Source organism: Micropterus dolomieu, linkage group LG04 (genome assembly GCF_021292245.1).
Source record: "Micropterus dolomieu isolate WLL.071019.BEF.003 ecotype Adirondacks linkage group LG04, ASM2129224v1, whole genome shotgun sequence".
NCBI classification, from domain to species: Eukaryota; Metazoa; Chordata; class Actinopteri; order Centrarchiformes; family Centrarchidae; genus Micropterus; species Micropterus dolomieu.
In genome coordinates, this window is record NC_060153.1 from 15,278,423 (window position 1) to 15,305,463 (window position 27,041).

Here is a 27,041-nt window from a genome sequence, read left to right on the forward strand (position 1 = left end):
CATTCAGTCAGATTGTGCTTAGGCATTAAAATTTGGTTTGGCAAAATTACTAAACATCAGGTTTAAGTGACAACAAATAACTGGAAAAGGAGAATAGTTGTCTTAAATTGTAACTTACAATATTTTAATGGTAGAGATGTTGTAAATTAAACATAACTTCTATGTTTGTCTATGTTTAATGTGTTAGAGCAGCGATGCCCTGTGTGTCTAATGTTGTGGATTTGGGACCTGCCTTTTGATCAAAATAACTACACGTCCATCAGTAACAAAGGCAAAGCTTTTTACTAAATGTACCACCTGCTTTAAGGACGCTGTTTATTCCTCTTTTATTATTTTTCTCCTCAGATGTCTGCAGCTGACACATTCCACATAGGACCTTAGACTTGAGGGCAAATTCTTTCCTTCATCAAAATCTCAGCATGTGATAGAGATTATGGTCCGGTGGAGGGAGAAATCAAGGTTACAGTACATACTGAAATAATTTTTTATGTTCTGTTTGGTGAAAGGTGTGAGCTTGAACAACATTATGGGAGAAATGATCACTGAGTGCACAAAGGTATAGACTTATATTAACCTGGTTCTCTTAAAGGAACAGTTTGACATTTTGGGAAATAGAGATAGATGAGAGGATCAATACCACTTTCATACTTGTGTTAAATATGAAGCTACAGCCAGCAGCCTGTTAGCTTAGCTTAGCCTGGAAGAAAAGACTGGAAACAGGAGGAAACAACTACCCTGTCCAAAGGCAACATAATATGCCCACCAGCACCTCCGCAGGTCACTTGTTTGATCTGTCCAAAAAACTGTCGGACTATTTCTTGACTGGCCACATCATGGTGATGACAATAAAGACATGTAAACATCCCTACAAAATGTAATTTTTACAGGTTTTTTTGCACAGATTAAACAAACAACATATAACGCTTGACCAGTGAGCTTTAGATGATCTTTGAAAAGTGCCAGGATAGCTGTTTCCCTCTGTTTACAGTCTTTATGCTATGCTTAGCTAACCGACTGGAGCTTCCTAACTACTGTACAGACATGAGAGTGACATCAATCTTCTTATCTAACTCTCGGCACGGAAGCAAAATGTTTCCCAAAATGTCAAACTATTCCTTTAAAACAGTATTCAGTAGCTGTATAGTGAGTGCAAATATTTTGCACTTTTTACCCCATTTACAAGCTTGAAACGCTTGTCTTTATTAGAAAAATAACAATATGACATGCTATAAAGAGTAAAGTAAGTTATGAATAAATTTTAAGACTAAGTCATGAGATTCTTGGACTGTGTACTAGTGTGGTTGAAATTATGAGCCCGCTGTGGTCCTTTACACCAGCAGAGAGAAAATGTTCAACACTTCCTCCCATCATTCAAATGTGACCATCTAATACAGCAGGCAGGGTTTATAGCCGTAATCATGAAATAATTATTGTGCCAGGCTGCTCATCCCAGCAACGGAGGCCTCACAGAGAGTCCATTATGTTCCTGTCCTGAACAGCAAAACTGTCACGGCCAATTGAGTCAGACCCAATGAAACGCAATGAGAGCAACAAGCGGACATTGGATGTCATTCAGTGTATTTAATGGATAGTTGGTTCCTGGGTCATCTGTTATGCAAAAAATGAACAGTGGGGTTTGAGGAGATGTGGAGTGATAAAGCTTACTGAGCTTATTAGAACAATTTAAAGAAATTGACATGTAGTTAGATTAATTGTGTAGTTAACAGTACAAGGAGAAGCTTCCATATTTTATTTCTAAATCATATTTCTTCACATACAGCGGGACGGCTGTGTTGTAGGTTGTACCTGACTTTTGGGGGGAATAGGAATGTTTATTTATCATGGCACTGTGGTTTTAACCCTTGTGATCCTGCCATTGGTTGCTTTTATTGTTTGGGATCTATGTAGGAATTTAAGCTTCCTCTAATGCAGAGATTTCTATGTTTTACTTTGTATTATTACATCTGTTAAATGCCTAAAAGTTTGTTATGCTCATTACACTCTACCTTCATACCAGATGTTTTAAGGTATATTATCACTCTCAAATCAATTGGCTAATTGATTTCAGGTGGAACAGATTCAACAGATTTTATGTGTGGAAAATCAATAATAATCCTTTAAGGCACATCCAGCTCAAAATGTGAGACCCATTTGGTACTGCCGAGAAGAAAAACTAGCGTAAATGGCAAATCAGTATGATGATGTTGCTTCTGCAGCTGAAAAAAAATACCTTCTTTGCAAATGTATTAAGTACATAGAATGTACTCAGCAAGTCATGCCTTTCACATACACTTCACGGCACTCAAAAGTAAGAAAAGTATCAAAAATCAAACATGAAGAATTAATAGCAAAGAAGAGTCCAAATTACAGGAACCCCCCCCAAAAAACTGGTCTACCAGTATCCTGTAATATTGGTAAGCTAAGAAAGAATTAACATCATACAAATATGTAACATGAACTATTTAAATAAATGTAATTGAAAAACAATCCAAATCGATCATCATTAAACACCGGAATAATATTCAATAATATTATCAACATTATCAATACAATTATTATTAGTTTACCCTGTTACTTCAACAGAAGTGTTGATTTCTCATTCATGATTGTATTTCTGTTGCTAAACAAAATGTTTTGCTGTTAAAGAACTGCAGGAGGAAGGGAAAGACAATAAGCATGTGAAGAGAGCAGAGACTGGAGATTTTATTTCACTTTTCCCCCCTCCTTCCCTCCATCCCTATCTTTCTCTGAGCGTCGGAGCAGCACCAGAATCCTCTCTTCTCATTAAAAACTTGTCTCCCGCCGGACTTCACCACAGCTTAGCCTGCAGTGGCCTCTGTGCATCGTCCAAATTCTTTCCATTTAGTGGAGTGAGAACAACACACAGAATCGTGTCTCCTCATTTTCTTCCACAGAGAGGTCATCAGCCTGTGCTGTTTCTCTCTTTTTTCCTCTGTATGTTTTCTCTCTGTCCCCCTCTTTTCTTCACCCACTTCATCTTCTCTCTCTCTCTCTCTTCCTTCCTCCATCTTTACCCTCAGACATCTGACTCAATGCTGGAGAGCTTTTCATAAACGTGCCCATTGCTGGCACCGTTGAAGGGTCTCTGTCCCTGCCCCAAACCTAACGTGTCCCTGCCCACAGGCAGTAGCTTGCTGGCCCCGTGGTGGTTCCCCATGGGCCCTCCCACCCCGCCCACACACAGATCTTTGGGGAAACGGGGGGCCACATTGGACATCACCCCAGCTGTGGCGGATGCAGGTAAATAGGAAGTCACTCCAATGGAGCCGCGGAAGTCCCCTCCTCCTCGACTGTTGTTGAGAAGTTGCTGCTGCTGCTGCTGTTGCTGCGTCTGTGGCTTTTTGATGTAGTACGGTTTGGCACCGTGTAATAGACACTGGTCGTCGTCGAAGGTTGGGATGAAGGGGTTCTGGTTCACCTTATCTGGGTAGAGAGATTTAGACAAGGAGTAAGTCCCGGCCCCTCTGCCACCACCACCACCACCACCACCACAGCCCCCACCTCCCATCATAGCTCTATCTCTGTCCCTCAGGTCTCTCTCCCCCACAGACCGCTGATGCAACCCACCTTCACCTCCACGGAACAAAGTGAAGGAGGAACCACCTTTTGCCCTATCCCCGCCTATTCCACCGAACATGGAAGACTCTCTTTCACCTGCATACCTCTCAAACATGTGAGCGTAAGGGCTGGGGCCCTCCATGAAGCGGTCTTTGTCTTTCAAGCTCACACTTCGGGGCTGGGGAAACTGCCCCCCAACACCCCCGCCAACCCCTCCCATGCGGCCTGCCCCCTCCCTCTGCAGGTCCACAAATGTGTCATAGGAGTGTTGCCTCCGTAACACCCTCCCACCTGGCCCTAGCTTCCTGCGCTGTGCCTGAGTTTGTGTTTGGTTGGGTCCTATGCTACTCTTCCCTCCAGCGAACACCATGTTATTATCCTCGCTGATGTTGTAAAGGTTGCTTGGCTGGATCTTACAGGAGTCACAGCGTTTGCAGCTAGCGGAGCTGGGGCGACTGCTGCTACCCCCAACTCCGCTAGTTGGGCACGTGCCGCCACCACCGTGGTGACACACACTGTGACAGTTACGACACTCCCAGTCACCCCCTGCTATGCCCCCTCCTCCTATCCCAGAAACCCCCTTCTCCCAGCAGGTGTGGGCCTGCTGCCCTGCCGACACTGAGCCAAGCCCACCTTTACACTCCAGTGTCTTGCCTTTACCTTTGAGGAAGTCTTCTACAGGTACTAAGCTTTTACAGATACCACCACCGCTACCACCGCCCACACCACTTCCTCCACTTCCACCCTCTTGCTCCCACTTGGCCTTGCCCTCCTTGGAGCGGAACTGGTCCGCATAGAAATCCCTCAGGTTCTCTTTGTCTTTGCGGAACAAGTAAGGTGAAGAATTACCCCCTCCTCCTCCCCTCTTCCGCTCCAGGGGAGGTGAGACCGTGCGGTGTGCCTGAGGCCCGTGGGGGAAGTGGTGGTGGACGGTGTGGTGGTGGGCTCTCCTCCTCAAGCCGCTCAGCTCTATCTCGTCCTGCTCCCGTCTGCACTTGGCCGAGGCTGGCCTCTTTTTCAGGCTGTCCCTGTACTGCTTACGCCGCTTGTTGTTGCCCTCCAGGTTGCCATAGGTGACAGTGTGCGTGGAGATATCCGAAACATCAGAGCGAATGTTCCCATCATCACCCCCCGAGCCTCCCCCACCCCCACCACAGTACCTGTCGTGACCCCCGATGAACCCCGTGCTGGAGGCGCCTCCTTTGAAAGAAAACCTCCCGTACACATTGCTTCCCTTGAACCCACCCTGGTTGGAATCCGCAGGGGTGTGGCCGGCGATCAGGTCAAATTTATTGGTATTCCTGTGAGTCATGGAGGGGCGGGGCTGGGTGGTAAAGATGGGCGCTACCCCTCCCCCTAAACTGTCGCAATCGAACATGCCCCCCTCCAACGAGCTAGCACTGCCTAAGCTACGCGGCCTATTAGGCGGGGGGCCGGACATACCCAGAGCCGAGGCCGGGTGGTGGTGCAGGTAATGGTCCTGGTACAGGTTGCTGTCCTTCAGGGGCAAGTTGCCAAAAGTCCTCTCCACCTCGCTTATGTAGTCACTGAACATGTTGTCCTCTGGTAGGTAGGGTGGCGCTGGCTTGCAGTCTACAGGGTGACCCACCAAGCTGCGCCGATGCTCCTGGATATCATAGATAGCCGAGTCGCGACCGCTGTGGCTATACTCCAGAGCGGCATGCGGAGAGCCGTTAATGCCAGGGACGGCGGTCATATCCTTGGCAGTGCGGAGCAACCGCAGGATGTTGGAGTGGGTGTTGTTCATGTTCTTCTTCATGGTGGCCGAGGGTGAGTCTATGGTTGACTTGTTTTCCTCGATTTGTACCCCATGGATGCAGCTGTAGATACCCTGGAGTGTGAAAATTAGAAGAAAAGGGAGGTAGAGAGAGAAAGAGAGGGTGAGACAGGCCATGGGAGGAAGAAAGAATACAAGTGAGAGTGGTAAGGTATGAAGCCCAGGTGAGAAGAAAACAACAGTAAAATGTATGGCAGTAGTAAGGAATCAAGAAACAAAGGGAATTTAATGTTAGAGAGAAGAAGCCAAACACCAGACACATAGACAGATAGACAGACAGAGAGAGCGAGGCAAACAGAGACAGACAGAGGCAGAGAGAGGTTAATGCATTGCCATGTTCTCTCTGACCACCCTCTTGTTTACACGCTATTAAACAGTAACAGGGGCTGAGTTCATAAATTACTTTTCTCAGGGGAACAGCATGGACCCTCATAGCTGCTGCTCAGCACTCCACCTCAGATAAAGAGAACTGAGGGAGAGGGGAATGAGCCGATCAAAGCCTTGACACAAGGGTGCAGTAAGCTCATGGTTGTGACCACCAATCAATAGGTTTAATCAATGTAATTTAAATTCAGCTGACACTGGTGCCGCTGGCTTTCTACCAGGATTGTTTTATTCTTTTTCCTTTTGTGAAAAAAACTTTTTCAAGGAAATGAATCACTTTGTAAAAGTTTGCTTGACTTTCTGTCAATATCAGAGACACGTGAATTAACAATCATCTATTCAAAATGTCATTATCCATCAGCATGTGTTTGTTTAGGTTGGTTGGTAAGAGCAGGATTTTCAAGAGAGGGGAAAGACTTTGCGAGTGAAGTCAAGCAAGCGTGTTCAAATGGGCGCTGAGGGAATCAGTGTTCGAGGCGACAGCCAAATCCGAAAGGTCGAGGACGCACTACCCACCAGCCAGCGTGCGGGCCAGCATTCCTCAAAGGCGTCAACTTGTCAGAAACAGTCTCTGTCTGTCTCTTAGTCACTTTCCCCGTCGCCGAGCTACATTCATGAATCTGAATCGTCACCCCTCTTTTCTTTTATGCCTCCATTCTCTCTTTGTGTCTGTTTTATCTCCGTTTCCGGGTGCTCAAGTGAGCGGCAGACGCTCCAATGGGAATGTCTGTTTTTATCTCTCTACATCTATTGCTACTACAGCTGCTGTGAAAGGTAATGGAACAGAGGTTACTTGCACACTGCTGTGTCGCTGTGCCTTTGTCCTGCTACCAGTTTTATTCTTTCTCATGACTCTCACTAACTGATCTCTTTTTCTTCCTCTGTATTTTATTAGCCCTTTGTAGTCTCATCACTTGTCCATCCTTACAATTTCTATACACAATATATGAACTGCAATTGTCTTGAATGCTGCACTTCTTTTCTTCTTTTATCTTTTCTTTGTCACACCACAACTTGAGTTCTAAACCAGGCATGGAAATGTATAAAATAGATCTGGCTTTAGAACCACTCTTGAAATGTGTATGCTCTTAAAATGAATGTTGCAACAAGTTAAATCAGTCTCAAGCATGTTAGAGCTCAGAGTGAATCTTAAAGCTACCATGCAATGTTTTGCATAAAAATATTAGTTTCCTCAAACTGCAAAGACAGAGGGAGTGTGTGTAGCTGAAGTGCTCAAGGCCAGACGTGTTTCACATTCTGTCAGGTTAGTATGAGTTAGTGTCAACCAAATGACACTGCAATTAGAAACACCTCCAGCCCTACCACCAAACACATAAACACTGGTGTCCTGTTCTCAGACAAATAATAATAGAGACAATTTGCATGCAATGACAACCCCCACCCCACTCTTAAAAGGTAACATTATGCAAATGACTTACACCTCAAGTGATTATTTATATGGACCTAAATAGCCTGCATCAATAACACTGTGACACCTTGTTAAGTGACCCATTTGAACAGAGTCATAATCACGCTGAGATGAGCTCTATGAAATCCACACAAACACACCTTCAGGTCACCAGCTGAGAATGTGCGGCATAGTAAGTAGCTTTTATTTCAGCAACGTGAAGTTTACAAACAGTGGACTATGGGCGTTTTTAACCCTGTCAGGGACTGAGGCTTAAGTGATGCGTGCATGCTGATGCTGCTTGGTGTCGTTGTCCACCAACATATCGATAGCGATGGTCATCACAAGCAATAAAACTTGTCAGTCCAGGCAACATGTGCACATCAGAGTTTGGTTGTTTTTCTGCTGTCCTTAATGGGTGAAGAGGCTGATGCAATGCTTAAGTAGACTATTCACGTTCTAGGTGTTCACTCTTGGCCTCGATGAAGTCAGAAAAGTTAGTGACATAGTTTTGACTTGAGTAAAATTCTGAGTTGAAGTTGCCTTTAACCGAATGCCCCCCCACCACCACCACCACCACACACACTACTACGTCCGACAATTTTTGTAACTTTCCAAAATTGACAAGGCGACAATCACGTCCACTAACGTGCTGTGATTAGCCACAGCCTCCACGCCCTAAAGGTGTGTGGAGGTGACAAAGTTAGGACAACAGGGTTAGGCTTCTCTCTCAAGCTCTTTTTTTCATTTTTAGCCTAATTAGTTTTGTGTGTAAAAATGAGTGCAACACAAAGAATGCCTTTGAGAGATGATTATTGCATCTTGCCCCTCTCTGTCACAGCAGGTGATCCAACCCACCCTCGAGTGCGGCCGTTCACAACAGCTATAAGCACTTTAGCCTTCAGATGTGGTTCTTTTGAGCATACCTACACCTTAACTTTTAGTAAACGTCTGTTGTCTGTTGTACGCCAGTAGTTGCAGTCAGTTACACCTCATAGATTTCACTGGTTAGCCGTTTAACTGTTCTGTAAAGAGCTTATCATATTTAACACCTTTTTCTAATACTTTTTTTGCAATCATCAGTGCAATTATTCCCAACAAACATTTCTTAATTTTAAAATAGTGTAGATTTTGTTTTTCCCCGTATAGCACAGGATGCTCTTGAGTTGTGTTTTGTTGTTTAACAACTGCCTGGGTTAGAAAAGCCACAGGTAAGTTAGGTGAGTCATCATATCCAACTGACTGACTCGATACACCTCAACCACAGCCAGTGGTTTTAAAACAACCTCTCCTGTGATCTTTCTGTCAGGAGGACAAAGGTCAGACCTAAAATAAAACACGTGCTCACTCACTCTGCTAATGGAGAAGGTGAACCCAGGCTGTCCGGAGCACACGCCCATGAAGCAGAAGCGCAGCTGCCAGTAGAACAAATGTTCACAGATGAATGTGAGTAATGACAGAATCATGGCAGCCCCGAGCATGTAGAAGACCCCCGCCATGTTGTCCACATCCAGCTGACTGCTCATCACCTCGTTCTTCTCATTGTGGCAGATGCCCGTCAGCCACAGGGCCTCAAACTCCTCCATGTCACCTGGAGGACAGGAGAGACACACATATACAGGTTACTGTACCGATGTGTTGCTGTTACTGTTTGTGTTCCTGTTTGTGTGACCTATGCACTTGGATGAGTTTGCCCATATGTGTCTGACCATGTTGGTGTGAGTACAAAAGCAAGCCAAAAACAGCTCAGGTCTCATGTACGTGCAATGAACGTCAAGTTGCATTATTCTGACTGAACGTCCCCACAAGGATCTTCCTCATTAAGGATTGTTTATGCAAGGCTATCCCTTCCTTGTTGTGGGAAAAACCTGCCTGCTGGGACTTTAAAGTCCTCAGGGAGGAAGTGTTAGTGGTCATGTGATGAACGTTTCCGCCTTAAAATGTGTCCCCCTTAGTTCCATATCTCTGGGGGGACTGCTAAGGGGGGAGGACACGTCCAGAGAGATTTGTTTGATCTGCACCGATAGTCTGTTTTTTGTGTGTGTGATGAAGGGGGTTTATATTTTCCCACTGCTTGCATAACAGTGTTTTGTGTATAGATTTTGTTTATTCAGATGAGTGTGTGCGTTTGTGTCAGCTGTTAACTAGGTTTAACTACGACTTACCGAAATGAACCTCAGTGAAAAGAAAGTGCACTATTAGGTGGCAGTCTTATGGTGATTGGTCATCAGTTGTTATCATGCTGATGTGCACCTTACAAAAAAAGTTTGAGGCGTCTGGCTGTCATTTATTTTGTTCATGAAAAAATTAGTTCAACGTTTGAGTTTGATGAGAAGATAAGTTACCACTCTCATGTCTGTGCTTTAACTACAGGGCTGGAGCCATGAGACAGTTAGCTTAGGTCAGTTTGCCAGATCCAATTGGTGAGCACAGCTTTTAGTATAGGTCTCTGTACAATGGTACCAAGCCTGGCAACTTCAGTTTGACGACTCAAGGGAGTCAGGTTGTTGTACAGGTTGTGAACAGATTAAAGAAATGGTATACAATGGGTTAATTAAGTAGCTTTAGAGGTGCTGGTAGGTGTAGTTTTAAACTATGGGCAGAGCCGGGGTACTATTTCCCCTTGCTTCCATTCTTTATGCTAAGCTAGCTCAGATAATTGCCTCCAGATCCGTAATTAACTCACAGGCGTGAGAGTGGTATCAATTTTCTCATCTAATTCTCGGAAAGACAGTGAATATGTGTTCTCTTCAAAATGTCAAACTTCAATAAGAAAGTGTAAAGAGTTAGTGATAACTGCATTTCAAAGGACAGAAATTAAAGTACCTATCTCACTAGGAGCACCTTTGTTTTTTCTAGTATGACAAGTCAAAATGGCTACTGTGAAAAAGGCCTATTTGATTTGTAATGTCTTCGAAAAAAACGCCCCAGCAATACTTGCAGATTTTGAAAAAAAACAACAAACAAACCAAGAAACAAACAATTCCTAGGGATGACCAGCAATGGGAACTGCAAATTGGTGTCCTTTTTGAACCAGTTCCAGTATCAGCATTTACTCTGACACTATTGATCGTTCTGATCAGATTTTGAAGAAAATAAGGCAGGATAGACACTCTATCCTTGTAAATCTGTATGTACTTGTTTTCGACCCAACAAAATGAATCAAATCCAATCACTGGAACTGGATCAATAAGCAGAATCTATAATGTAATTTAAATCTATATTATATATATATCATTCTCTGCTTTCTAATCCTCCCTCCATTCTTACACATCATCTTTCCCATCCCCCACCCCCCCTCCTGATCCTGGATCTGTTCAGATATAGTGGTCCTCTCCCACGGCACATATGACACATGTTCATATCTTGACTGTTAACAGGACGGGACAGATATGACCATACAACAATGAGTCTGATCTCCTAACCTGGACAAACCTTTGTGTGCTGACAGCCAAACAGTCTACATGAAGTAATGAGAGGTAATGTCTGCTGTGTTGGCCTCATGTATGCAGCTGACAGAACAATAAGACTTTACTCCCATTAATAAAATTTATGCAGACATGTCTGATTTTTGGGGAACGCACACTCAAGCATGCACACAGTCACATGTCACAAACACACCCCATGTACACAAACACACACACATCTTGCATACACACACGTATGCAAGATGTGTACAAGATATATATACATATATGCAGACACTGCCACTTCAGTGTACATCACTCAGCAGTGTATGTCGAGGTCTGAATCCATTTGGCTCCTAAAGATCTGATCCAAGGTGAATGTTCTCTCTGCAGTGACCCTTCCATCCATCACACACACAAGAATGGAAAGTGATCGCATGTCGAAGGCATGTGTCAGCGTGCTGTATATCATCTGGCAGGTGGTGGTGAGCCGTATGGAGCACATACTGTCTCTGGAGGTGGAGTGCTGCTGTAGGTGTATTCTCCAAAGGCAATGATTCATATCAGGGACAATCATTTCTTTTACATGCTTACAGATTTTCCCGAGATGCAAAATGTAAAAAGTGCTAAGGAAACCAAGGCCGGTGTTACATAAAATCTTTTATTCCACATCCCTGTTCCCCATAGAACTTCATTCCTTCTCTGTGTGCAGGACCTCTTCACCTGTCATAAATGAAGGAAGTACAGAATACACTGAAATAGATAATACAATAAGAGTAATGCTTTGACAGTTTGAATACATTTATTACATTTCTGACAGCAAACATAAAAACGATCTTACTTGTCAGTCAACAACAAATATGCTTTACAATGCTCATCCGTCCATTTTCTGTCACTTTCTAACAACTGTTAAACGGCCACTGTGGCAACTGGGCAAGCAGAGACGTAGTTTTCCCACCAAAGTCTTGTAGCTCTTCTTAGAGGGTGCCACTGTGAAGACTGATAGTGCTGCAACAACCGATTAGTTTAATTATTGACTAATCTTCTGATTATTTTCTTAATGATTTGATTCATTATAGGGGCCATAGAATGTGAAAATAGAAAAATGTCCGGAGTTGGTATTTTCTCCCTGTGCCTGTGCGGGTTTCCTCCGGGTGCTCCGGTTCCCTCCCATAGTACAAAAAAACGTCTTGTTAATTGGCGACTCTAAATTGCCCGTAGGTCTGTCTCTATGTGTCAGCCCTGTGATTGACTGCTGACCTGTCCATGGTGAACCCCACCTCTCACCAAATGTCAGCTGGTATCGGCTCCAGTCCCCCGATCTTCTAAAAGATAAGTGGGTATAGCTAAAGGATGGATGGATGGACAGTTACTGTGACTGTTACTAACCTTTCTCTCTAGACCAAGTCTGATCCAATGTGAATTTTTATTTCTACTATATTTGTTTTATTTTTATTATATTTCTGTACTACAGTAAGCCTATAATAAAAGAAGCCACATTTAAATATTTTAAGCTTGATGGTTCCTTCTTGACCTTGGAAATAGACGTTTGACTAAATAATTCTCATCTCAAGGTCCATTTACTTTTTCTGAAGCTTTCAAACACATCTTGTGGCTTTCGTCCAATGTCTGCTCAGTTGTTTTGACAACAGTTCAGTTATTTAAATAGAATACCAAAGCACGCACATCCAAACGCAATGAATACTAGGTACTGGACCAAAGAAAAATAGAGTCGGCACACTAGAAAATGCTCCTATGAACATTTATTAGCATACCGTCACACGGTGGTATATTAATGCATGTTCATGCGCGCGTCATCTAGTGAACAGTCCAGTTATTATCATGTGACCTCAGTGTGTAATTCTAATCACGTGATAACAGGTATCAAATGAAAAAGCTTTTTTAATAAGAATTCTTTTGTTTAATAGCAGAAATTAAAACTTTAAGAAAATAGAAAATGTCACAGATGGTTTCCTGTAATATTTTGTAAACTTTAACATCATATTGCACCGCGTTTAAAGAGGCTCACTTCATCTCCAGGACATCAAACTACTAAGTTCAGTTTCACATGTCTGTACTTGAGGGTCTACTGTCTCATTATCTGTGTCTCATCATCTGCGTCTCATTATCTGTCCAGACTGATGGGAAATGGCCCTCTAGTGTGTATGATCCCCTACCTCTGTGTCCCCTTAGCAGAGGTGCCAAATGGGCATCCTAACCATGTACTCGAACCACCTCAACTGGCTCAGTCCTCTCATCATGACGGAGCAGCAGCTCGATACAGAGGCCCTCATGGATCACTGACCTCGTCATTCTCTCAGAGTGATGCCAGACACCCTGCTGGCTTCTCTCGGTCACTACCCAAAACACACAACAACAGCTGGGGCTCAAACCCGACCTACAAATTGAGAGCATTGCTGTGCTTTCTCCTTGCTGTACACTAGCTGGACCCAGGATTCAACCTCTTCACTATATAAATATTCACATGATATGGTGGAGGTGTAATCAGAGATATACTGCCACTGCAGTGTTGAATTGATAAGCTGATGTCACAGTGCTACGGTGATATTTTCTATAAAGACACGCGCTGCTTATAAACACTCACAGTTGCCTACTCCTGCACATCACTTATCAGCCAATGGAGTTGGTAAAGGGTTTAAATTATTTATGCACTTTTAAAACTCCTAGGCTGAGCTTCTTCTAAGTTGGCTTACTAGCTATCAGACAAGTATCCACTAGTCTAGTCAGGAGAGGGATTTTACATTTAACATGTCAAACTGGTATAGTAATGTGTGGACCAACTGTGAAATCGACTGTGAACATATGGTTCATATCAGAAAGCTCTCAAATGTTGTCCTTGTTAAGATGCTAAAGTGTCGAGGTTTCCCTGTTTAAAGAATGAGTCCACCTCCCCCTGTCTGCCAGCCTGTGGGCCCTGTTCTTATAATCCACGAAGACACTGTAGAAAAATGTCAATCACAACATACCGACAATACCCAGAGGCTTCAGCATTTCAAGACTGATGTTGTCCACAGAGCTCCTTCTGCCTATCTTCAGTTAAGGTCTGAGTTTCCTGTTCTTGCCAAAACTGCTGCCAGAGCCTCCAGAGTTACCAAATAAACAAACTCCTTCCACACTCAAACTTTCCCATCTACACTGTTGATTAAGGACTGAACTGTGCCAACCTGAGTCAGGAGGCCTCATCCTGCAGCTCCACAGCCTCATTGACTGCTGGGATTTACCAGCAGGCACTTGGGTTGTCACCGTAACAAGCACCGACCACCCTCTGAGTCACAGCTCCTTCACAGTTACTTCAATGACTCTGCGCCCCCAACCTTACTGCACTGATGAGAGTGTAACCTGAATGATCATTGTGCTTTTCTTGAAACTGTGATTCAACACTGAAAGTGAATTATTGTTTATGCTGAATGAAATGAATTACGGCTACAATCTCTTACAAATAGTGGATCTATTTGGTTGTACTGTAAACATTACACCTTCTAGATGGTTAAATAATGTCTATCTATGGGATATTCACTTTAAGGATAGGACACAAACCATTATCTCAAAAAAAAAGTATGAATATGATAGTAAAGTGGCAATCAACAACAGCAACTATGAAACCTTCGATTGTTAGTGTATATCAAAATCAAAGCAAACTAGACATTTCATTATTATTGCTTTGGCTCTAGGATATTTATACGGCTTCTTCATTCAAATAAAATAATTGTAATTTTAGTCCTTACCATCTCCAAACAGCATGAGGATGGCCAGATCCACAGCTCGTTTCCAGCCCGAGTCTTTCTGGATGGCGATGCCGTAACCGGTGGAGGCGAACACCTTGCCGCTTCCGATGGTGACCAGCTTACAGCCCTCGTCTCTGCCGGCCATATAGTTCAGCACTGCAGCGTCGTAGATGAAGGCATCTAGTTTGCTGAAGAGCATACATGCGTGAGAAGAACCCGATTTACATTGTGTTATGGAGCCTCTTGTACCTTCAATCATCATAGTGACAGTGAATGAATGTGCCCAAAATCACTCCATTGTTCACTAATTCACCATTCCCACTCGATAGTTTATAATAAGATTGAGAGTTTAGGATATTTATGGCTCACCATAATTTGTATCATCATTGATGTGTAGCGTTGCCCAACTTTAATGTTAATGACATAGGATAACACTTCATTTTATGGGTTTATGGGTTTTTCCATATAATTTCTAGAATGTTTACTGGAACTACTGTATGTAATTTGATACTAATAATAGAGAGCATTTAAAAAAAGCATACAGACAGTGATATTAGTTTATTTGTAAAAGTAATTCTCATGTAACAACTGCTACATGTCAATATTCATTAATTTATTATTGGAAACTCCATTCTTGTGTAATTGTATGCATGCCTGTGCACATTTTTGCATATTCAGCTGACCTGCTGCGCACTGACTAAAAAACACTAGCTTAGCATTTAATTGGAATTAATTATGTGAAAGTGTAACAATTGTTTTAGTTATATATAATGACAAACTGCATAGTTATTTTAGGGAAACTTGCAAGGAAATTATTACAAATGTATGATTCCATGAAATGTAGTTTTACAAGGCAAAACATTGCATTGAGGGATATTCAGGAAAAGGCAGTGTGCATGCTATAGACACTAAAGTTTTTGTTTTCATTGTGAGAATTTAGATATTTCACTTATATTACACTCCAGTAAAATATCAGAAAGTAAATACGGGAAACCAGGTAGGGAATGATTTAGGATATAATCACTGACTAATCTATTCTATTCTGTTCTGTTCCTGGGTTTTCTGTAGTATTGTAAAGTAAGCCCCCTAGTCTGAAACAAAGACCATCTAAATGCTAACATCTAAAAAAAAAACATATCCCTACAATGACTCTCAAGGAAAAACAGCAGCCATGCTATTTCAGCTATTAAGATCCAACTTTCCTATGGTCTTCCTCAGCGAATGGAGTTGCCCGTTGTACCTAATTTAGGTATTAACAAGTAAACTAGTATGAAATTTCAGTCACATGGTAAAACCTAAATCATCTCCATGACAAATGAGCAACTCCATCCACCGTGGAAGATGTGATTGAAAGCTTCTGAAACAGGTAAGTTGGATCTTGTGCTGTTTTTTTTGTAAATACCAGTGACAAAGTGTCTCAGGATCTGTGTGGGATAACATCTCAGATGAAAAATATCCCGAGGACACCCTGTATTATATTCTATTCTTATCAACCCTGAGGGATTTGATATGGGTAAACTGACACGACAGTCTCCAGCTTGGTAACAAACTGCCATCAAACAGTGCCTCAGGGCCCTACAGACCTCTGTGGTCACTCAAACTCTGACCAAACACCAAAGGTACATCACTACTTTGCATTCTTAATTCTTTAGCAGCAGTTGATGAATACATTGAAAGTCAGGTAGAGAGAAAGTGTGAATAGGAAAGAAAGATATCAGCTACTTTGAGAGGCAGAGAGAGTGAATATTAGCAAGCTTTTAGAGCAACTACAGGCTACACTGCTATTTCTGGGCGCCAGTGGCAGGCAGATACACAGCTTCACTGGCTGCCCACCCACATTGCCCAGAAAGCTCCCTCTTCCTCTGTCTCCCTCTCCTTATTCCTTGATCATCTTTTCTCTATATTGCATCAGTACAGGACCTCACAGCTCCATAACACTGTCTCTTTTTTTCTTCATGCAGAGATCCTTTCAACTCCCTCCTTCCTCATATCCCCCATCTGTCTATCCATCCTCCCCTATATCTCTCTCCTCCTCACCCGGTCTTCAGACTGTGCAGCGCTTCATCTACATTCTTCTGGTGGAAGCTGGTCATGTAAGTATGCATGTCCCGGTAGTTGTTGCGGATGTTGCGCTCTGTACTCCCATTGGGCACCGTGCCAAACCGGAATGGCGGCGAGAATTCGTTAGGCTTCTGGAACTGTGGTGGGGGTTTTCCGGAAAAGGAACCACACAGAGAAAATGACAGAGGAGTGCTCGTTAGCATGGAAAAGGTACTGAGCCGCATCAAATAGCCTTTAATGCACTGTTGAGCAGGAGTACGGGACTATGCTTTTGGAAGCTCAAAATTAGCCAAATGCTTAGCATTGTGCTTAATAGACAGACAAACGTTTTAGACAAATATGTACTGTACACTAGATGAAATAAAAAAAATAAAGATCCACCATTCAGGTTGGAAGCATACAAGCGCTGAAATGATTAAGTCTAGGGCTGCAACTAGTGACCATTTTCATTACTGATAAATTAATTTTATTTTTCAATTAATTGATTCGTCGGTTGGTGTGTAAAATGTTAGAAGAAAGTGACATATGCCAATCATAATTTCCAAAGCCCGAGGTGATGGCTTTGTCTGAACAACAGTCTTTCAGTTTACGAACACATAAGACAAAGAAAAGTAGCAGATCCTCACAATGAAGAAGCTGGAGCTGAGTAACACTTTGGAATTTCAGCTTGAAAATTGTTTTAAATTAAAGAATCTATTATAAAAATAGCAACTGATTCATTTTCTAAATGCAATTTATTGTTTCAGCTCTAAATTAGTCGACTGATCAAGTTTATTTGTGGGGCACAATCTCATAGAAAAGCTATTCAAAAAGATGAATCGATCCATAACAGTGTTAATAATTTTTTAAGCATTAACAAAATTCGTTGTTTCCAGCTTTATAAATCTGAAGATTTACTGCTTGTCTTCACTTCATGTCTTTGCAGATTGAGTGTTTTGGGTTTCGGACTGTTGGTTAGACAAAACAGGCCCCAGGCAGGGTAGGAGTACCCTGGGGGATAGGATGCCCCTGGTGCCCCTGGGTACACCCAGGGGCACCTGGAAAGACTTTGGAATAGCTCAGCTAACTTGAAAAAATTTAAATAATAATTTTATTAAAAAATATATCCACATATTTATGTTTAGGAGGAAAACAAATGCATACAGTGAGGTTAATTTAGTTTTAACTTAGTATATTTATTGTCACAATTGACAACCAGCCACAGCAGGCTGACTGCACAAGACACTCTTCCCACCACCATGAAGGCAACCTGTTGCAATTGAAAGTGCATGAAAACTAGTGGTGGATAAACGTTTGAAACATGCTGCTTGTGTCCCTCCAAACTGTAGACATACAATTATATTTGTGACCAAACCTAGAAAAACATTCATGATTCGATTGCATGGAAAAAATATTTCACTAATATTTCAATAAATTACTTTCAAATCAATTTAGATGAACACATTTGAAACATGATGGGTGGTGTCAGTCATGGGGCACTTCTCGTCTAATCGTGCTGTGGTGGTATGTCAGGTTGGGAACCAGTGAACTAAACAATTAATGGAAGAATCCAAAAAATTAATAAATAGATTATTTGAAACCTACCCTGTAAAAATAAAGTAATACATAATGAAAGTAATCATTAGTTGCCGTCCTAAATGATGAACTCTCTCTTAAACTCAGGTATCCGTCCCCACCGCATGTTACGTACTTTGACACACCTGCTCCTCCACCCCACAACCCTTCCCATTGCCATGAATTCACACCTTTTTGTCTGACAGGCCCGACACCTGGTCGACATACTCCTCCTGGATCATGAAGGCAGCCAGGTTGGCAGTGTAGGAAGCCAGGAAGATGACAGCGAAGAAGGCCCACACTGACACCATGATCTTACTGGTGGTACCTTTGGGATTCTGCACAGGGACGGAGTTGTTGAAAACCAGACCCCAAAGCAGCCAGACGGCCTTACCAATGGTGAAGGAGGGACCGCCGGGCTCTGGGAGAGAAAGAGTGACATAAAAGAGGGGGGTTGGTGGAGGGACAAAGAAAGATGAAAGTAGGAGCACGATGTAAGAAGTTTCACAAATACTGCCTCACTTTATCTGCATTTACTCATGACTGCCATTGCGGGAGTCACATGATGGATGGCGGCAACAAAACCTAGATTCATTCCCATCCTTTAGAATGTCAGTGATCACAAGATGTGCTGTACGGTCCAAATCCGCTCTTCCAGCTGCTGCAGTGACAACCAACTGTTACAGACTAACTCTGTTCCACCTACCTCTGTGACAGTATCACAATGTAGCAGGATGGAAAAACTACCTACTGTAGTTCTGTGCCATCGGAGACAGGGAAAAGGAGAGGGAGGGGGTAGATGGGCACACAGCAGGCTACAATTATGGTACAGCTGGAGCTGCAGTATAGGACAACAGCCTTACATAACCTAGCGATTAAACCACACACACCAAACCCTGTTGTCGTGACAGGAGACATTCAGAAAACAGTACTGCAGGAAACATAACTCCAAATCAAACACCATTACTCTTATCCCCTCTGGTCCTTGATAAAAATGGCTGTGAGCAGCAATATAACACTTCTCTGATATCTGATTTTATCTTGAGTGGCTGCCGTTGTGCCAGGCTAATGCAATCCTGAGAGTCACACAGAGCTGGGTGTATAAAACCTGGAGGAAAACAAATAGATTGAATCTGAACCATTGATTTTGATGGGCAAATTGATTTGAACGGCCTGCTGGAACCGAATTTGATTCAACAGGGTAGTGTTGTTCCATACTGTCAGACAACATTAAATGTGACACATATTTTCAATGTATGGTAATAGATCTACTTAAGTGTATTCATCGGTTTTACGGCCCTACATATCGCCGAATGGCACAAAAAGACGTTGTAATGCGAGAACAGAGGCGTCTTTGTTCACACAGTGATGCTAAGAATACTTAAGATCAACTATCTGGTTCTTGTCAATGATACTTTTCATTAGTGAAAGAGCTTAAGTGACTATACATGTAGATAAGTACTCCAAGTCCCAGCACTCCAGTGGCACTCATTCAGAAGGGATTGTCAAAGTAATTTAGCACATGGAGGGCTCCGTTCAAATGGTGCATTCAAGGTATCAAAACATGCCAACTAAGTATTCATTGTAGCACATGAGATTGCCTGAAATTGTACCTCATTGATACCTTTTTGGAGCATGGATTGGCTGGGTCTGAGCTTGTGTTTGTGTGTGTGTCTGTGTGTGTGTGTGTGTGTGTGTGTGTATTTGTGTGAACAATCCTCTCACCTCGCCCATCTGCCAGACAGCGATTGTAACCCACCGGGCTGAAGTACTCAAACACAAACACAGCCACGGCCGACACGATCAGCAACATCACAAACATCATCACCCAGACATCAGCACTGAAAGGTTCTAAAACACAGAGAGGGAGGGCGGGGATCAGGGTGCAGAAGAAGAGGAAAGGGGAGAGAGGGAGGGTTGTGAGAAGACAGAGAGAGGAAGGTCATCAAACCAAATGAAAGAAAATGATAAAATCACCCCCTGGTATCAACATGATTATTTTTATGCAGATGTTATGCACTGTGTGCTCATTGTTGCACGTTGATGGATTTTCTCTGAGTATGTGTGAACACTAACAAGCACTTCTCAAGAGAGAAACTGAGAGGAAGGCAGGTAGGTGTGAATGGACAGATGCACTCTGCTTTGCAGTTTTCACGCACAAAATAGTCTGTGACCAACACCCTAGCAACAAAACAATCTCACTACAAAGGTCCATTTAGTAGCTGCTCTTGATCTTTCAACTGTATCACATGATCTTTATCAGCAGATAGTTTGCCAGTTATATTTTATTCCAGAACTTTAGAGTTAATAGCATCAGTGCCAACTTTTGAAAGATTTACAGTTATGTTTCCAGCAAAAGACATCCAATGTATTTACAAAAAAACTCTATACACTACATTGCCAAAAGTTTTAGGTCACCCCTCCGAATCATTGAATTCAGGTTTTCCAATCACTTCCATGGCCACTAAGTGGGTGGCCACATAAAATCACAGAGCATGGTCAGGCGCACAGTGCCTGAAGTCTCTAACTTTCTGCAGAGTCAATAGCTACAGAACTCTAAATGTCATGTGGCTTTCGGATTAGCTCAAGAACAGTGCGTAGAGAGTTTCATGGAATGGGCTTCCATGGGCAAGCAGCTGCATCCAAGTTTTACATCACCAAGTGCAATGCAAAGCGTCGGATGCAGTGGTGTAAAGCACGCTGCCACTGGACGAGTGGCTAGAGTCTGGGTTTGGCGGTTGCCAGGAGGACGGTACTTGCCTGACTGCATTGTGCCAGTGTAAACTTTGGTGGAGGGGGGATTATGGTGTGGGGTTGATTTTCAGGGGTTGGGCTTGGCACTGTCCTGTTTCAAAATGACCAGTGCATGAAGCAAAGTCCATAAAGACATGGACAAGCGAGTTTGGTGTGGAGAACTTGACTGGCCTGTACAGAGTCCTGACCTCAACCCGATGGAACACCTTTGGGATGAATTAGAGCAGAGACTGCAAGCAAGGCCTTCTCGTCCAACATCTGTGCCTGACCTCACAAATGTGCTTCTAGAAGAACGGTCAAAAATTCCCATGAACGCACTCCTAAATATTGTGGACAGCCATCTGCCAGAAGCACCAGGTGCATTTCTACTTACCAAGAAAGGCGGAGGGGGAGACGGTTCCATTGCTACGGGAGACCATGACACTGATCCCCGTCTCAATGAAGGGCACAGAGAAGTCAATGACCTCTGACCTCTCCTCGTTAATGGTGAGGGAACCCACTGCCATGTGGGCATTCTTTAACACCACCTAAAGGGGTAAATATAGACAGACAGGGGCAGAGAGGAGGGAGACATGGGAGGTAAATGGGCACTCGGTGCAGAATATTTCCGGGATTGTGGTGAAAGAAACATGGTGGGAAAAGTAACAGTGCTGCAGTTCATACACAAGCCACCATCTTTGCCAAGTCTTTAACACGTTATTTTGGTAGAATGGAAGCAGGAGAAGGGGATGCTTACTACACTGGGTCAGCATTCAGCTCCCCACCAACCCGACCTCCCTCCGAGTATGTTCAGGTATACTGTATTTAGCCCTAAGTTTCTGGAGCCTCGGGCCATGAATAAAAATGGAGCACAAGAGACTGTGTTAATAAGGCATATGTATGCCAGAGTGAGCAGGAATCCAACGCTCTCTGTTTGTACCAATGCTTTCTTTTCCTTCTCTCTCCTTCTCATTCTGCTTCCTGTGTTCTGTTTTCCCCCATTCAAATGAAATCATTAGCTGCTTGCTTAGGCATTTAAGGGCATGAACTAATGCACCCAAGCATGGATGCACTGTACATTTGCATAGCCTTGAATTTATACTCATGTCTAATTCAGACATTTTAAAAGGCAATATACAGTAGGTGGACTTAAGATACATTATCCTGCACATATGAACACATCCATGTTCTAAAGACAATAATAAAGTTGCTCCATCTATGCCATAATCAATGAAGTTGAACATCACATTGATTTTTAAAGGCTGCATTGTGCTGAATGCCTAATGTGTAAATTGTGCAGGAGAGAAGTGAGTCTTTCCCTGAGGCTGCTCTCTCCTTCCCTCTTCTAATCGCTTTCTCATTCTCTCTATGTGTCTTTTTCTTTTTCCAACTCTGATGAGGAGCCTCATTGTCCTCCTCCTGAGGTTTTTGTGGAGCTGATCACAGCTCTCCCTCAGGCCAGGTTGTGGGGAACAAGTGCTCGATGGCTGACAGAGACAATGAGAAACTAAATGGGAAGAAAGAGACATTCAGACATTATAATCAGCCCTATCGTAAAAAAGAAAATTCCTATGGGCACCAAAACACTCTACCCGCTTGTAGCAGTGTTAGAATAAGTATTAGATTATATACTTACCTACGTGCTTGTTTAATTGATTTTCAAATTCTGAAAAGGAATTTAGTCTGTGCATTGTATTCGTATGGCAAAGTGAATAACAAAATGCTTAACAGTGAAAATGTGAGGGGGAATAAGAGCAGCAAAAGTGATGCAAAGGAAAACAGAGTGAATAAAGATACATACATTTAATAAAAAAACATACAGCATATTAAAGAAATGAAAACACATTGATGTATTAATCTATAGCTGTTTTCAGCTAGCAGTAGACTCCAAATTTAATTGATGTTGGTGTGTTCTCCCAGGAAATATGGTGACCAAAAAAGAAACACTGCAATTGGTTTTAATTAAGCACACAGTATTTTTGTGGTTAATATTTGTGGAGCCTCCTTTGCAGCTCCCCAAGAATGCCAAAATTAAGTAATTATTGGCATTTTTTTTCGCTTTACTTCCATAGAGGTTTCCATAACCCTCAACCATGTTGATCTGACGTTTTCAGATCGGTGCCGTTCCTTCCAGAAATTTGGCAAAAATCAGTGTTACACAATTTAAAATGGCTTCCATCAGGCTACATCAAACAAATGCAATGAAAGGGAGAAACGTGGTAACCCAATTCTCATCTTATACTCCAGCTGCAACTTTTCTCACTCAACAAAATAACAGTTAAATTTGATCTGCTGATTTGCCAGCAGAGTGGTTATTTTAAAGCTGTTAACAGCCAAAGCAGAGCTGCCACTTCTTTCTGGTGTCGGGCTAGGCTTATTAGAACAACATCCACCTTTCTTCTTCTGTACAACCTAATATGTAACAAAAAAAACCATCCATCCACTATAGATCAGTGACGCAGACTCAGAGCTGGTAATTTATCAAGAACATGTGGAATAAACATGTGACTGTGTTTATGTGTTGAATTAAGCGAAATGCCCTCACCTCTCCAACCATGCCGTTCCACGTCCCATTAACCTTTTTGCCGTGTTTGCCGTTGGTGACCAGGTAGAGGTCGTAAGTGAACTTCACGGCCTTGGCGATCTTCTTCAGGATGTCAATACAGAAACCTTTGCAGCAGCGCTTGATGTAAATCCCTGAATCACCTGTCTGATTGCTGGTCGGTGGCACAGAGATGAAGAGGAAGTTTCAACGTTTCAGCACTCTGAGGTTAATGTCTGTTTGGGTTCAGGTACACAAAACTTGCAGATTCAAAACCAAAAGGCTAGTAGCAGAGATGAAATGTGAAATAAAAGTGAAAACAACTATGTCCCATGTGCCCATGCAGGTTTCTTCCAACCAAAAACTCCACCAGGTAGTTTCACTGACTAGCACACATAAAAACCACAAGACAACACCAGGAACTGCTCTGTGAAAGCACCTGGGGTCAGATGTGTATACATGTTAATCTACAAAAAATGAATGGACAACTTTTTTGATATTAGATTAATCATTTCAGACATTTTGTGTGCAAAAATGGCAAATATTTACTGGTTACATCTTCTGAAAAGCTAACGTACGTCACTGTTCTTCTGTCATACACTGTATGTTGCTGTTCTTTGTTATATATGATAAACTTATATCTTTGGGATTTGGGCTTTTTTGCACAAAACTCACGGTTTCTAACTTGTTTTGGATGAAATGATTAATCAAGAAATTAATTGGAAGATTAGATCAGTCATAAAAACCTTAATGATTACTGAGATAAAATGCTCTGTATAACAAGGAATAATGTGAACACAGGGGTTTATCTCTCTGGCAATACAGGCTGTATCCACATATTTCTGCTTTTGTGCATACAAAGACAGAGATACACAGCTCTGTGCATCTGGCTAGAGGAGTATTTTTGGCTGGAGAGAAATCCTGGAGAACATATTGCTGCCTATCCCAGATATGCTGTATGTGAAGAAGAGACAGACAGAGAGAGAGACAGCGGGAAGGAGAAAAGGGCAATAGGGGAATAGGAGAAAGAACAGGGTGAAACACTGAACCCTCGTGAGATATCAGGTAGGCCAGTGATAGAAAAGGAGGCCAATGAAGAAAATTCATTATCACACACCAAGAAGAAGTGGATATCAAGAGGGTCAGGGTGAAGAGGCAAGGGAGGGCAGTGACAAAAATCAAGACAATGATCTAGTTAACATTATTGAAGACAGGAGAGGTAATCACAGGACACAGAGGTTGTGAGAGGATGAAAATTATTCTATTTTTAAAATCCAGTACAGAAGAAGGAGAATCACTACAGCGTACTACGACACAGAAAGATATTAAAGAAACAAGACATGCAAAAAAAGGGGGAAATTCAAGTTTAAAATGAACCATAATTCATGACTGTGAGCATTCCTCTATGCACATGCATGTTTCATGAAAGTACAGATTAATTTCTTTATTTCTTTTGTTTACATTCACAGTGCATACTATTCTGCTAAACTACACATGTAGCTGTTGGTGTGTTATGGTTTTTGGTGAATTGTTTGGTGTGACAATTTGAATTTGAATTATTCAGTATACCAGAAACGTTTCCCGCGACCCTGTACGCAGGATAAGCGATTGACGATGGATGGATGGATGGACCAGAAACATTGTAAATAATTCATGTTGCAGCCATACTGATGTATAAATCAGAATGTCCAAATCTAACTCTAAATTCTCACTTGAGTTTGAGCTGTTTGCGGCACGGCACAGTGTTCCTCATGCAGGTCCCACTGAGCGGGTCCACGTCCTCCACAATGACAAATGGCGCCTCCTCCAGAGTCACGATGGACAGGTGGTCCTCCCGCTCCTCCGCTCCTGAGTAGAGCTCAAAGCGGGGCCACACGTGGTACCTCATCGTCAAAGAGCCTCTCTCCCACTTGCCAACCTGCATGAGTGAGTGGGAGGAGTACTGTGTGATATACAGGCTACTGTAACAGGAAAGTCAGGTGGCAGAGAGGCACTCCAAATGAAACAGTGACAGCCACATCAAAGAGGAGGAAAAATACAGACCAGAAAAAAAGGCAGAAGATAGGTTATAGGTAGAGAGAAGGCAGGAACAGGACGCAGAAAGGGGATGGTAATAGGAGAGGAGAAGATATTCACCCTGTCCCACTGTCTCTCGTTGTCTAGAAGAATGACGACCAGTTTGGGAAACATCTGGTGACCCTCCTCGCTAAATGACAGGTTTCGGCCTTCAAACGTCACATTCATGAGGTACCTGAGAATGAGAATGTTTGTGTTAGATACATTCATATCTGCCTGCAGAAGTTAGACCTTAAACATTATTATTTTACACACAATTTAGGTTTACAAATAAATAAAGGATATATATGATTAAAGGCCCTTTTAACAAACTTGAGATTATGGTAAAATGTATATTATGTCACGACTGACAATGGTGACAGCAAGATGAACAGAACATACTGCACATTTAAGGTGTTTCAAGATTAGGACTTTCTTTAAGACTGCATTAATTGATTTTTTTAGGCCTTAGGGGGAAGCACAGAAACCTGGAAACACAACAATGACATATTATCTACCCAAGTTATTGTGACTATGTTAGCAAACAACGACATATTTACACATCCAGCCGATACACATTAGCATTCATTTATAGTCATCAGGTGAATGTAAGTCCAAGTCAAAAATTTCCCTGTGGGTTCATTCTATTACACATGATTAAATACAGATTAATGCAGCTTTAAGGCTGCACCATAACAGGGGTACCAGTACAGCAGTGCTATCAGTAGTACAAACTGCCGGTAACTTCTCTAACATACTGACAGTGGTGGTTAAGACCCCTGCTTTTAAAAATCCTCAAATGTCTTGAATATTAACATTTTGAGTCAAACATTTTAATCACAAAGCAGACATGGCTGGTATCTGCAATGACTCAGTGCTGTCAAATATTCAGTATTTGGCAGTGAAAAACTAGTAATGTTCTTTCGTGAAATCTGTTGCTACATGGTTCAGAAAATAATGTCTGGAAAAGGCTATGTAGAATATCTGACTCCCACAGGTTTTACAGTATGCTTTTTAACACATTTGCTTTGTTCATCTTTGAATACTCTCTTCACATTTTTTATATTTGGCTATGCAGCTACCAGAATTACGGTGTTTCTACCGTTATGATCATGTGCAGCAGACGCTGGTGCCAACAGGAAGTAGCCCTCTAGTAGTATTTCATTGGTCCAAAACTGGCTTCACTGCTCTCCATTCAAATCAGCGGGGTGACTTTGTCCAGTACTATACCGTCTATGGGCTTACCCCCTTGGGTTTCCCCACCCTGCTGTCTCTGTCTGTGTGTGGTTATGGGCGTGTCACTGTGGCTTCCTCTCTCCTGGCTGTTCTCCACTGGCAGAAGCTCTCACCTGTGGCTCATCCTGTAATCAACCTCCTCAATGAAATACACTGGCTCTTCACCACGTCAGTAAACCTTTAGTGGTAACTATGCTGTGGCTGATTTCAGAATCTTGTCAACAGAACTTAGTCGTTGGAAACCCTTTTTGCCTGTGTTTAACTGTTTGTGTCTCTGCCTGCCAGAATCCCAGCCTGTTTGAGGATGCTGCCTGCCTGCCTTAAATTGTTTGCTGGAGGACGCAGCCCATCAAGCCGGAGCCTGCCTTGGAGCCCTCTCACCTGTCTGCCCGCTTCCCACACCCCAATCCACTTCTTGCTACTCTGAAATAAATCTGCTTGAGTTAATTACTTCTGCCTTGTGTCCACTCCTGAGTCCTTTTCAGCCACACCTAACCGGAATGACTTGCCAGAGGTGTATACATATACGTTTGTTTGT

General features: G+C 42.6%; 1 protein-coding gene and 1 long non-coding RNA gene across 3 annotated transcripts in view; one reads left to right on the forward strand and one right to left on the reverse strand.

Moving 5' to 3' along the window:
- Positions 1 to 2,730: 2,730 nt before the first annotated feature.
- grin2bb (glutamate receptor, ionotropic, N-methyl D-aspartate 2B, genome duplicate b) overlaps positions 2,731 to 27,041 on the reverse strand; it is a 92,259-nt gene continuing 67,948 nt past the window's right edge. The window contains exons 5-15 of one of the 2 annotated variants that reach the window (XM_046048336.1): positions 25,349 to 25,463; positions 24,925 to 25,130; positions 23,216 to 23,387; positions 21,065 to 21,218; positions 19,663 to 19,788; positions 18,129 to 18,358; positions 16,360 to 16,520; positions 14,323 to 14,510; positions 8,522 to 8,760; positions 4,429 to 5,431; positions 2,731 to 3,444 (exon numbers count right to left, since the gene is read on the reverse strand). In XM_046048336.1, coding sequence (XP_045904292.1) covers positions 3,038 to 3,444; positions 4,429 to 5,431; positions 8,522 to 8,760; positions 14,323 to 14,510; positions 16,360 to 16,520; positions 18,129 to 18,358; positions 19,663 to 19,788; positions 21,065 to 21,218; positions 23,216 to 23,387; positions 24,925 to 25,130; positions 25,349 to 25,463 — 3,001 coding nt within the window. In that variant the 3' untranslated portion in view covers positions 2,731 to 3,037. Of the gene's footprint in view, positions 5,432 to 8,521; positions 8,761 to 14,322; positions 14,511 to 16,359; positions 16,521 to 18,128; positions 18,359 to 19,662; positions 19,789 to 21,064; positions 21,219 to 23,215; positions 23,388 to 24,924; positions 25,131 to 25,348; positions 25,464 to 27,041 lie in introns of both variants that reach the window. The other variant, XM_046048335.1, reaches the window with a different exon arrangement.
- Positions 26,486 to 26,953, forward strand: LOC123970337. The gene is made up of 2 exons (XR_006824936.1): positions 26,486 to 26,689; positions 26,789 to 26,953. It is a non-coding gene; the product is annotated as an uncharacterized LOC123970337 (long non-coding RNA).